We start from the raw sequence: 13924 nt of genomic DNA on the forward strand, positions 1-13924 counted from the left end.
AAAATTGCATCTGATAAGGAGGAGGAAGTGGACATTAATGCAAGAGGAGAGAACAAGGAGAAGAGGTGTGAACTGGAGCATGGGGAAAAGAGAGCAGGAGGATGGAAGAGAGAGCCAGAGGTTACTGAGCTGCAGTTCTGGTTTGCACCGCATTGATTTTAGGTGCAAAGATTGATGTTAAGGCATCGAACGGCTGCTTGGTTTGACTCTTAACTTTTTTTCCCTTCACCCACATCCCCTTTAATATGTGATGATTGTGGATATGCGGGGGGTGGGGAGGTATGACCTTTGCGCCCATCAGTTTGTCTTGATTATATGTTAACGCTAGAGGAATTTAATCTTCCCAAGCCTTTGCTCATAGTCGTTCTGTATAATAAGGGTACACACCTAGAATGTAAATGTGTATTACTGAAGGAGCAATATCACCAACATTTGGTCCAATATACACTACCACGTTTTAGATATTTCTTCTGTCTGTCACATGAATTAGGGAAATACAAGGGTTAGATTAAATTAAAATGATTTAAATGAAAAAGTCAGACATCTAGACTCTTTATGTTAAAAAGAGTCTACAGGAAAAAATACTTCACTACTTCCTTGATTTGTCACCTGAGTAGAAATTTTACTGCCAGTGTCATTGTCTGAATTGATCATTTCAAGTCATACTGCATAATGCTCACTTTTTAGGTTGTAGTTCCCTTTAGAGAAACTGCATTTTATGTGCTTTTCTATGAGATCTACTGCTCAGTAGTTTTTAAAAATCTAAAAGTGGAACATTAGTAATATGAAACTCCTGCTTCCACAAAAACATAGTTTTCCATGAGAATAAAGATGTGACATATATAGACATATATAAATATCAAACCAATTTTTTTCTGTGCATGTGCTTCATTACACAACATGATTAGTGCAAGCTACAGACCAAATTGGATGAATGGATGGATAGATGGATGGATGGATGGAGTGAACACAACACTGGAGAAAGGTTTCTTTGTCTTTGTGTGAATTATTTCACATTTTAAAACCAACGTCTGATCACAGTACTCGGATCTGAAGCATGCAGGCTCTTTTTTTTTTTTTTTATCCCAGGGGGTCGCTCCTAGCAACAGACTAACAAGAATAGGAAGTTTTCAATCCCAGATACAGTTGAACACTTAGACATTTAGATGAACAGGTAAGGGTCATACGAACTGACAGCCTGTTGAGTATGAAAAGCCTCAGCAGGGCAGCATCCTCAAGGGAAGTCATTACAAAAGAAAAAATGGAGGATAAAACAGTCAAGTTTTAATGAGACTTGAGTGCTTCAGAAATAATTTCGAAAAAGTGTAGTAGATAAAACTCCCTTGTAAAACTGCAGGTTTTAGGCAAAAGTCAGCATACTCGGCTGATTAATCATCTAGAAGACATGAAGTAAAGCAAAGCTTTTTCATGCACCTAATGACCTCTACTGCTCGGTTGACGTAATAAAACCTTGAAAGAAAGGAGGAGACTTTCCTGTTTCCTGGTTTATCATTGGCCTTACCGCTGAAGCTGCTACCATCACAAGCAAAACTCTTATAACTTTAAAAATATACTATACTTCAGGCACAAAAAGCTTTTATGTTATTTAAACCCCAAACGCGATTGAACTATTCAGGTAATGAGATGCTTGGAGTTCAGTTGTTACAATTAGCTGAACAATTTCAGCATATCTTAGCGTATCTTAGTTGATGAATATTTTAACCCAGGGATCACCAGCTCAGGTCATCGAGGGCTGGTCTTCTGCAGGTATTGGATGTTTCCCTGCAGCAACACACCTGATTCAAATGAATAGGTCATTAATCATCTTGCAGAACTTGAAAACAAGCTGTTAAGAGATTAATTTAATTTGAATCAGTTGTGTTGCAGAAGGGAAAAGTTCGATACCTGCAGGACACCGGCCCTCGAGGACCAGAGTGGGTGATCCCTAATTTAATCCCTTATAGTCAACTCATTTCAATAAAAGGTATAAACTCTCTTGCATAATGGAAAATCTTCCAAGTATTTTAATAAGAAACACAACAAAAAGATTAAATACAGAGCACAGAAGGCACTATCTGCATCAAACCAAATGTGGAAGTACTCATCTCTGGTGAAGTGAGGATGAAGGACAAATAATAAACAAAAAAGCTAACAATAACAGAGCCTCTTCCAGATACTCTCATCCTCCTCCTCCTCCTCTCACCCTCTCCTCTTCCACCTCACCTTTACATCTCTGCCTGCCTCTCTCTCTTATGTTGCTGGATCAGACATCATGAAAGATTCACAGCTCTGCTTTTAACACCCAACCAGGGTCCTCTCTTTCTCTTTCTCTCTCTCACACACAAACACACCCTTGCACTCATTGATCTCAGCATGTCCGGAAAAACAATGAAGATACACCACCAGGAATCAGGGAAGAAGTGCAGAAGTTATAGAGGAGCGAAGAGACGCTGTGGGTGTTTGTGCGAGTATGCGTAAGTGTGTGCTGGCTGTTCGGCGTTTCGCATGGTGGCGTGTGCTGTGAGCGCCTGAGTGAGAATGTGATGTGTGGCAGATGACAGACAGTATCCGTTTCCTTGCTCACATACATTCATAAGTGTTCATGCACACCACAGGTTCAAAACCGCTGTCTGCAGATACGAGCCTGCATTAGTTAAACTGGGAAGTACTCATGCTTGGTTTAATTAAACACAAGACTTTCTAATGAACTTTGTAGCATTCACAGTATTCTCACAGTTAATGTAAACTTCAAATTACAAAAGAAAAGTCTGAGGTAGTTTAGACAAAATATGAAATAGCATTATGAACTTGAAAATGAACATAGTATAGTAACTGGAAAATAGTTATTTCACCCTTTGTGCTGTGTATTTAACACCAGAAACCAACACTGTAATGCATCCTAATGTAATGTAACGATAACTCTTAAACATACTGTGTGTTGTGCAATTCAAACATAAAATAATGTGACAGCTAATCAATATGTAGCATGTGTAGCTCACACATAAAACCCACACAGGTGTCAAAACATTCCTACATAGAAAATGAAGTGAGCAGGTTGCATAGTCTGCTTGTTTCTAGGTGTCACTCGATCATATGGGTGTGTGCAGCTCCACACAGACAAAGCATGTGTGAATGAAGCTAAGTATCTTCTCTGGAAAAGGTGTTGGCTTTCACTGACTTTTAAACACACACACACACACACACACACACACACACACACACACACACACACACACACACACATCCATGCTGTAGGATGAGCTAGTCTTTAACAATTGACTGGGCGAAGGGTGCAATATGCGAGTTAAAAACCCCCGCAGGCACAAAAAATCAAACTTGCAAACGGCAGAAAAGACAGCTTCTATTCATCTGTTCACATTGTGTTAAAGCTATAGGACAAAAGATGGGAGGTAAGACTGAAGATAATAGGCTTTTTAAAAACTCTAGCTAGGAATTCAGAGCATTTGCTTTTTATATTATTCACATTTTGGTATCATATTTAACATATCACCTTACAAAAAGAAGTCACCTGCCCTGTTTAGGCCTGGCAAGTCCTGGTGATTCTCAAGATATACTTTAATTTATATAGTGAATAAAAATGTTTTCTCTGCCTTGCAAGCTGCAGACTTTCCATTAATAATGTGTCGTTGACAAATAGAAATGGGCAGGGATGTAGAGTGGGAAGAGGACACCTCTCTTTTTGCCCTCCTACATCCAGTGTACTTCCCTCAGTGCCGATTGGGTGGGACATACATCATTTTAATCTTGCCTGCTCAGCTTTGATTGCTTTGACTAAATCTGCCAATATGTATGACAATAATGTGCTAGTTACTGCTACAGTATGGGTGCTAGCCTATGAAAATTATACCATGATTTAGCACACAGGCTGTTTATCAAGGTTGAAGCAACACTAGTTCCCCTGTCACGGCTGTTAATCATATCAATAACAACTCTCATTCCTACAGTTAGTTTTGCAGGTATTTGGGCATGAACCAAAGTGTGAGATTAATAAAATTTTGATTTGATAATAGTGCTAAATCCATAGTCAGGGGATAATCATAGATTTAAAATTAATCAAGAGAGGAACAGGAAAGTTTGCAGGATGTTCCACAGGGCTACGTCCCAGATATTTAACCAAGTCGGGAGACAATTAACCGACAGACTAATTCTGTGTAACGATCATCCAGCAAGTGTTTTTATCCTCAGTGAATTAAAGTCCTCCAAATAAAACATTTATAGAGATTTTTTGCTCATACCCATTTATGCAACACTTAACAACATCATGTAAAGTATTGCACCAACAAGAGACAGGAGGGAAATAAACTCATAAGCTTTGAGGCAGACGTCACTGTCAAGTTGTTTGTTTGAGTCAGAAAGTCCTCATAAGGAGGAAAGACGGATGTGGTGCTGGATGGTGCTGGTATGCACTGTGCTTTCAAGCATGGGACTTTGTGACATAAAATCGAGATCAACATAAACCACTGCTTGAGTAAAATTACAAAGAAAATCTTAGTTTTAATCAAAATACATTATTTTTACAATACAACCCTTACCTTCATTTCGCTGGGTGCATGGTAAGTCGTAAATACAACCCATGGCAACAAAACAACTGTTATTTCCTGGTTGGCTTTTGGTTTTGGGTTAAACTAAAAAAAAAATAAGCAATCGTGGTTTGAGCTAAAATACTATACATCTGTTATCTGCATGGATGCCATATTTACAATTTATATGTAGTTGTTCACATGACCACTAGAGGCTGCATATTATTTGAACTTAATTAAAGTCAGTATCTGCACGTCGGAGATACTGTGGAAGAGGACAGTCACACTAAGCCGTCGTTAACCTTCTCTGTGTTCTGCTCTACAAACAATGTTAAATGTAAACATTCCTGAATAGCAACAGCTGGGTTTTGTCCAAAGTCATTAGGAAAGTGTTTGCTCCTTTAAATGTGAGTCTGCTTCACACACAGGAAGGTCACATGATCAAAACATCTGCTGATCTATCACATGCATATAACATATTTAGATACAATATATTAGATAACAATAAGAAGTAAAGTAAGACTGAATGGATGCTGCTAATTTTCCCTCAAAGAATGATATTTTGGCTAGACCATGGTTTCCCTCCAGTAAAAAAAGCAGAAACTCATTTTCAATTTTATAACAATAAAACTATTATAACCTATAATAAGCTGTGATTCTAACAGCTCTTAAACATCACCATAGCTGCAGGCAGGTCAAAAGACAAAAATGACTTCAAGGCACATTTATATACATTTAAATAAATTTGAAAAAACATTTCTATTTTTAAATGTTTACAGAATCATGGGCATAAAATCTCCTTGAACTAGAAAGTATTAATCTTTCCTTAAAACAAAATCTCGTGGCATTGCATTGCTAGAAAATGCCTTACCTGATAAAGTTTGAATGTCATTTATTTACATTTAAAGCTTTTCAAGTGTCTTTTTAGGCTGGTAAATGGCCTGCAGTCTGTGACATGTGATGAGAAAGAGCAAAAAGTGTGTACATAATGACACCAGATTGTTCTTTCAAAGCTGCTTTGAGAAGTGACAGAAACATCATGCTGGAATGCTTAATATTCAGTTCAATTATAAACCATATAAGGGTGAAAAAGGAAAGCAGTTACTTATAAGTGTTTATATCTATGATCGTACTGCATGCTTTCTTACAAAAATACATAAGTTCAAAAACTTAAATGGAGATTGATAACAGTTACACTATCTTCCAAACATGAAATATTCAGAAAGGCTATCCAACTAAATGACTGAGAGGTTAACTATGCACAAGTTCTCCCCAACTGCATAAAGTTGCAATGAAATTCTGTTTACATCAGGAAATTTACCCACTCTCCAAAGTGTCCCTGACACAGCAGAGCAGTGAATTCTCTCTTGATGCCTTCAAAAGCTAAAATGACCAACCAGAGGACCCAGAGAAGGACTAAGGCGACCATGTTCTAGGGAATTCCATGTCTGTCTCCATCATTTGGTTCTTAACTCGATGTTTTATTGAATTCTGGGAACTCTTCCTCAAAGTTCAGAGTCCAGATCAAATCAAGCTCCAAGTGGATGATGGCTTTTGTTTTTCATCTCTCAATAAAAGATTAGTTTTAATGGAAAAGGAAAGAGCGAGTCACACTGGGTGTCTTCCACAGTTGTTTTGTGAGGCGTCAACCAAAACCTTGAGTGATTTACTTGCTCCATCTCTGTTAACCTGCCTCACTATCTGTCTGTTTTCTTTCCTTTTCTCTCTGCTTCTTTTGCTTCACTCTTGTCTGCTGTATTTGCAGTGGTCTGTCTCTATCAGACACCCACCCACCTACACACACACACACACATCCAATATTAATAACTCACAAGCTTGTATGGGAGCATTTTCGTTGACACAACATGAAATGACCTTCAGATCGTTCACAGCGAGCACACACCTTAAACTCGACTTGGTTTTTCTTCCTTTTTGTGAAGCTCCTGACTTCTGTCCATTGTTAGGTGAAAAACGAGAAGAGACACTGAACGACAGATGATTGCCTTAAAGGGGGAAAACAACTCAATTCCATTTTCCTCATGGCTGAGACAGTTCAATCAGATTTGTGGACGGTAGCAGCCAAAGAAAATGAAAGAGAGACTTTGATGTGTGATGTGAGACTAACTGCATCCGAATCTGACTGATTACTTGACTGACTGGGTAATTGACAGATTGATTAAATGCATAATTGTCCGACGTGTTGCATAGCTGATTGACAAGACAGAGTCCAGGAAAGAAGCAAAAGTGACTCTAAACCAGTCTCTCCTTTGTTTAAATCAACAGCAGTTTATCTTGGGATATTTCTGAGCTACCGAAGTTAGTGGTTATTGCCCAAGGCAAGCTTAAATTATTAGTTTATGCAAATGAAACAGAAGGCCATTTCAGCATCTCCTGAGTCATACACACACACACCACACCTGCAGTCCACAACAAATGAGACAATGAAAAATGCCCAAGGACACATAAATGTAGCTATAACAGCCACAAGCAAAAAGCAAATGTTCTCTTCTTTATTTTTCTGTTTAACTATATCCACACCGGCAGTTTAAAAATCAGCAAACTATCGTAAATGTAAGAAATAGCTCCAGAGTATCACACCCACGTGCAGTTCTGCCCTCAACAATGAACATACAAAAGACTATAATAGGGATGTGCAGGAGTGCCTAGACTGGAAGATAGTGTACTTATGTTTGGTAAAGGTTCAGCATGAGGGTGTAAAGATGAGCTAAACTAAAATAAGATATATGAACTGCACACCTGCTATTCAACACAACAAAACAGGTAATTGTAACCTAAAACTTAAGGCGGAATATCCTCATTAACAACATCCACAGTCCACAGCCCCAGCACTTTAGAAATAAGCCTGAGAAATGATCATTTTCAAATGTAGACAATATTTGAAAGTAGCTATAAATATAAAACAATATTATATATTAAAATGCCATAAGAATTCCCACACAATAAGTAAAGCCACAAAAAGCTGTAAACCACCATATCATGTAATAATTAATAAAGAAAAAACAAAAAACAAGCCAGGTAATTTAAATATGACTGTAAACTTATGAGCTGTGAAGTCATCTCCTGAAAACTCACCGGAGATCTCGGTCTGAGGTACCCCTGCCAGAGTGAACCCTTTCCCGGTGTAGAACTGCCGCAGGTCGGAGCAGCTTCTATCCGCCCCAGCCACCGGGCCCGGTGCCGCACACAGACACACCACAGCGCAGAGGAGCAGCGGAGGACGCATCTTCTATCTTATGATGTATAGTCCGCTTCCTCACAGAAAATCCTGAACAGCAGTTCGTAAAAGATCCTTTCAGTGTTTTGCTGCAATTTATGTATTTTAAAGACTTTTCAGTGTGACATAAGGAGCAACGTGTCCCGTTCAAACCGCACAAAGCTCCGGTTAATACACTCACACAGCCAGACAGGAGAGGAAAGCGCCCGCAGCAGTCGGTTCGGGCTGTTTCTGCGCGAGACACGGATGTGGGTATCAGGTACACCCCGCTCCTCTTCTTCTTCCTCCTCCTCCTCTCCTCCTCTTTACTGCTGGTCGTGAGCTACGGAGATGTTGGAGACAAAAGAGAGGGGAATGGAGAGCGCAGGTGTCGCTCAGTGTAAGCTGCTGCAGGTCCGCGCTCACACACACTACCGCTCCATGGTTGTGAAAATCAGCCGGTTTAAAAGCAACAAAAGAACTCAGTCTGTTACTTTAGACGGGTTTCAGACCAGAGGAGAACTGTTCAGCGACTCTCCATGTTTCAGGCTTTGGGACAATGAAATGTGTGGTGGTAGGAGTGCGCAGCAGACTGCTGATGCTCTCTCCCTCTCTTTGTGTGTAAGTGTGTATGTGCGCGCGCGCGCGTGCATATGCGCGTCTTCTGTTGCAAAGACCAGGGGCTAAACAACGCCACCTGCAGATCCGAAATGTTAGAATTCCAGTAAAATGAGTTATTTATTTATTTATTCATTCATTCATTCATTCATTCGTGCATTTGGTTATTTAGTAAAAATGATCTATGTGATTTTATTTCTTAATTTTTTTATCACCCTTATCTTATTCTATATTTTATATTTGGTACTTTTTAATTTTTTATTGTTTTAATTCTATTTTGACTTCTTTTCCATAACTGTGTATTTACACACACACACACACAAAAAAAAATATATATATATATATATAGTTTAAAAATATATAATTTAAACTAAAACGAAATGTGTTGTGAAATATTCATCAAGTGCTTTGATAAAGGGTGGTCCAAATTTAGGAGACTTCAGATCTACTGGCAGCAAGTTTCAAAGCTAAAAGGATTTAGCTGAATTATTCTTCACTGAGAGAGTGTTCAGTTGCCCTGCAGTCTTTCAACATCAAACAAACTGCAGTCACTTAAAAGTTTATACACAGGTCAGAATTTTTTTATTTATTTATTATTTTTTTTTCTGCAAGTGAATGCATGAATCCACGTGTAAGGAAGAAATTACGAAGATGCAATTAGCCTGTCTACAAACAATCCCGACTTACCCAGCAGCCTGCATCTGCAGAGAGTTCAGTGGCAGGTAGAGATTCAGTGCCTTCCTTGGGCTCAGTTTGGCAGTGCTGGTGGACGTGACTGATGAGCTGTCCGATGCTCTCCAGTCTTCGCATTCTACATCCCCCCCATAAGCAGCAGGGCTGGATACAGAAGCTGGCCAGGAAAAGCCAGTGGCTACTACAAAATTTGACTGACACAGAAAAAATTTGGCTGAAACGAAGAATAATTTGCTAGACTTCAAAGTAACAAAGGGTTCAAATTATTCTCATTACTTTTTAATTGGATATAGCAGAAGAGTGCAAAGCTGAAATGTGCAAGAAAGATACGGATGTCAGGTCAGACTCACAGTTGGCCATGTTAATTAAAAACATGATGTATTATATAAGACCATGAAGACCTTAAAAAGTCACTGCCCTTGTCACTATTTTGTGAAAAAATGTGTCTAGTCAGAAAGTTGCTGTAAGGGATAAGTTCTCAGCAAGTCTCACCAAGGTGCAAAAAAACAGGTTCATGACATGATTATCTGAGTTTGAACTTGCTTGGCTTCCACTTTGCCTGGACCTTGACCCCATCTTTGCAAGGTGGGCTGACTTCACTAATACTCTTTCGGCACAATAAGAGCTAATCCTTTCAGCCAGCTCTGAAAATCTGAGAGGAAGAATCAAAGCTGTTGTTTTCAGCTATACATTCAACTCAATGACAAGATCCCAAAACCCCTGATTCAATTTTCACTTGAGCCCTCTGTGAGAAATTGTTTTCTGCTATCTCAAAAATCTTTGAGGTACCTTACAATACTGTATACAGTATTTGTAAAGTGTATTATCACAAATATATACAAAATATAAAGCCTAAAATGCCCTGCAGTCTTGTCAAAGGGTGTTTTCAGTGAGATGAGACTTGTTGTAGTGGTAAAAGGGTCTCAGATAGCCTTGTGGTACTCTCAGCTAACCTCATCAACTCACTTGTGTGGAATAATACATGCTCACACTGTACTTACCTGATATTTGATTTCAGTGGCTATCAATCATACATATATGGATTCCATTAAGAAAAAAAAATATTTTGTCATGTATAAAAGTTGAACCATGTATTCATCCCTACTACTTCCTGAACCATTGGGTCTTATGGAGTATAAAACATCAATTACAGATTACCATTTGAAATTTAAGTTAAATTTGGGAACTTTTACTATTAAGAGGTTATTATCAGTGGTTGAGGACAAACTTAAAGCATTATAGAACACCAAAATCAAAGTAAAAGCAATGAAGCTATACCTTCACATAATCCAACGTACAGAAGCACACAAATGCTTTTGCTCCACACACTCTGTGTCAGGGTAAGAAATAATCCAGTCAGTGATTTATTACCGTGGAAGGATAGATGCTGTCAGGATTGATGTGTTAAGGGAGATTAGGAAATGCCAGCAAAGTGAGCCCTAAGAAGAATGTAGCAAGCTTTCAGATGAAAATGTTAAAAACAAAAAAACAATAAAACAATATTGATGTCAAATGAAAACACCAACACTGATCTGGTTGCTCACTGACTTCAACAATGTGGTTTTCAACAACCTGAAAACACTTTGAGGTTAACACTGAAAACCAGCAAGCAATCGCTTTGGCAGCAAGTGAAATTCATCCTTTCTTGTAGCCTGTGTAGGACATTTTTTTGGTAACAAGTCATAATGCTGGTGGTGAAAATATTTGAGTGATTAAATAGATTTTATCTTGCATTCTTCAGTACCGTTGGTGGTTTATTATCCTGATGGCAAAATTAATGTTTCGCAAAATATAATGGCAATCCATCCAGCTGTTCCAGCACCATGAGTTATTTTTGAATGATACCATTATTCAAACATAAATGACTTTCTCAGAAAAAACTAGAAGTGCATTTGAATGATCTGGTAGAAAACACCGACACTGATAACTAGTCTGGTTGCTCATTGACTTCAACAATGTGGATATTGTCTGAAAAGGAGCACAAGTATCATCTTGACTTTCTTCTTGGCACCTCAAAGGTGGAGGATTTCAGTGTCAAATAAGGTCACACAGCATTGATGTCAAAATGTTTTCAGAATCTACAGGAACCAACTTGGTACATTTCATTTTTAGGTGTCATAAAACAAATAATATATCAATTTCTTTGTGAACTCTCTTTCCAAACAAAAATTGTCCTCAGGCATGATATGAGGATATCACAGCAAGGTCATGAACATACATCTGTATGAACCAGAAGACTGAACCAGTTTCATCATCTTATTTGAGTTCCCAGCTCCTCATCCAAACTTTATCCATCTTCAGATCAATCTGCTATACAAACACAAGTCTTAATACTTTAATATTCACCACTTTTTGAAACATTTTCACTTGGGTTTCTTTGAATCTTAATCTTTATGTCACTCACACATAGAGTCTTATAGTATTACACAGAAAAATCATATGTATCTATAGTGTGTGGCAGTAATGCAATGGTGTGTGAAGATGCCAGAGAGCAAAATGGTGAAAGGCAAGGCAGCTTAGCCTTCTCTAACGTATTTTCTGATCTCTTCTATCTCCTCTTAAGACAATAAGTCGGAGCAACAGATATTTTCTTTTTAGCCAATCTTAAACCATGGCCACTCTTGATTTACATGTCAGTCTGTCTTGGTGGTGCCTGCAGTTACAGGGTTCTAATTAAAATCAGAAATCTACAACAAAGACTACTGACAGTAGATAAATGTACTTGCATTCCCACTCACAATAATTCATACATATGATGAAAATTTAATAGCTTACCTGCCACTCTCAATCCAAGTTATCTGTCATTTGAGATAAGATCTTTCAACCCTAACCAATAAACAATGATATAATGGCATCCAGTTAAATGTGAACCTGCTGAAACCTGAAAACACTTTGAGGTTAACACTGAAAACCAGCAAGTAAATGCATTGGCAGCAAGTGAAATTCCTTTCTTTCTTGTAGCTTCTGCCAGCTGCTGTAATCTACTAAGGACACTTTTTTTTTGCAGCAAGTCATAATGTCATTAGTTGGATTCAGTGTGCCAATGGTGAAAATAATTCAGTGATTAAATAGATTTTATTTTGCATTCTTCAGTACTGTTGGTGGTTCATTATCCTGATGGTAAAATTAACGTTATGCAAAATATAATGGCAATCCGTCCCGCTGTTCCATCACCATGAGTTATTTTTGAATGACACCGTTATTCATACATAAATTACTTTCTCTGAAAAAAAAAAAAAAAAAAAAAAAAAACTAGAAGCAAAATTATTAAAGTAGTAAAGGAGTTAAGTTAACCCATTCACTATTTATTCATCCATCCATCAGCTATATCCACTTCCAGTGGAGTTCACCTGCTTTCCCAGCAACTATTTAGCGAGTGGCAGGTCACCAGTCCATCACAGGGCCAACACAGAAAGACAAACAACTGTCCACTTACTACTAGGGCGACACTTATTAACCTAACAAGCATGAATTTACACTGTGAGAGGAAACCAGAGAACAGCCTACCTAGAGAGAGCTCACACATGCACTGGGAGAACATAAATGCTCCATAGATAAAGGCCCCAACTGAGGTTCAAACCACGAACCAGCTGTTCAAAAATCATTTTTTATCCTAAGCAGGTACATTTGGTGCCCAAACCTAATCAGAGATTAAAAAGTTCAAATAAACTGTGAAAGAAAGACAAAACAAAATGACCAAAAGAAAAAACAACAACAGCAACAACAACAACAAAAAAAAAAAAACAAGTTCACAACAATCTCAAGTTCAGATCTCCTGTTTTCCCAGATCTTGTTGTCATACTGTGGTTCTAACACGTGGTCAAACCATCCATCTGCATTCAGCACATCATTTAAAACCAAACTGAGTGCGTTGCTTTAAGCTCTCAGTCTTGTTGGTATTTCTGATAACAAAAACAGTGGTTTTGATTAATTCTGAGAAGAAATATAGCTGTGTTGCTAAGGTGTTTGATGATTTTGAGCTGAAGTTAAAAGAGCCTCCAGCAAGACACTTAATCCTTGATTGTTTCAGCAAAGTTGTCCTGATGTCGGCCTCATAAACTGGGATGAGCAGACTTCCAGACACTGTGAACATGATCAGCTTTCAGGATTAAATGAGTCCTAAACACCCAGTCTAAATTTAGACTACAATGTCACACCCTTACTGTTTACCTGACAGCAACTGATATTCAAGATTGATACACCTAGAAGCATTTCAACAATAGACTGTTCATATTCACATGGATCAGATGTTAAAGTGTCTCACTGGTCTTTACAATCATATGCTTCTCTTAAAAACAAAGAAGAAGAAAAATAATTACATAAATAATTATAAAGCATACTTTGTGTTTATGACATATTCAGTAACTTGAGTTTCTTGTCATATTTTAAAAGCTGAAACAATAAAATTGTGTGGATCACTGCAAAACACTGCAGTTAACAAGTTAATTTGTGCCTCAAAGTCTGAAACATCAACAATAATATGATTTGAACAGCACAAACACCAATCATAAACCTTATAAAGGGTCAAAATAATCAGAACTCTAATTTCATCTGTGCTGGTTTAGAGGAAGAATATTATTCAGCTGAGAAACTTTATGAGCCTGTTGAAAAAAGATCCTGAAAATCTAATGTCCTACTCCCTGTTTTTGCCCTGGTTCATGCTTGTATGTTTAATTTTCACAGTCCAGCTCTAATCTGATCTAAATCCTGCTTTTCAGTCACAATGTCACTATGTGTTGCAATGAGCAGACTTTACTGGTCCATTACCCTATTTAGTGGAAATGCATCAATTTAGCAAACGATGCAGCTCACCAGGAAAAAAAAAACAACAAAGCTCAATAATAATGACAAAAAAAAG

At 38.0% G+C, this 13924-nt stretch overlaps 1 protein-coding gene across 1 annotated transcript in view; it reads right to left on the minus strand.

The window, feature by feature from the left end:
- The window catches only part of gpc1a (glypican 1a), a 36659-nt gene extending 28308 nt beyond the window's left edge, over positions 1–8351 (minus strand). The window contains exons 1-2 of the mRNA XM_042007444.1: positions 7958–8351; positions 7635–7827 (exon numbers count right to left, since the gene is read on the minus strand). Coding sequence (XP_041863378.1) covers positions 7635–7785 — 151 coding nt within the window. The 5' untranslated portion in view covers positions 7786–7827; positions 7958–8351. The remainder of the gene's footprint in view (positions 1–7634; positions 7828–7957) is intronic.
- Positions 8352–13924: the final 5573 nt, after the last annotated feature.

Source organism: Melanotaenia boesemani, chromosome 14 (assembly GCF_017639745.1).
Source record: "Melanotaenia boesemani isolate fMelBoe1 chromosome 14, fMelBoe1.pri, whole genome shotgun sequence".
Lineage (NCBI taxonomy): Eukaryota > Metazoa > Chordata > Actinopteri > Atheriniformes > Melanotaeniidae > Melanotaenia > Melanotaenia boesemani.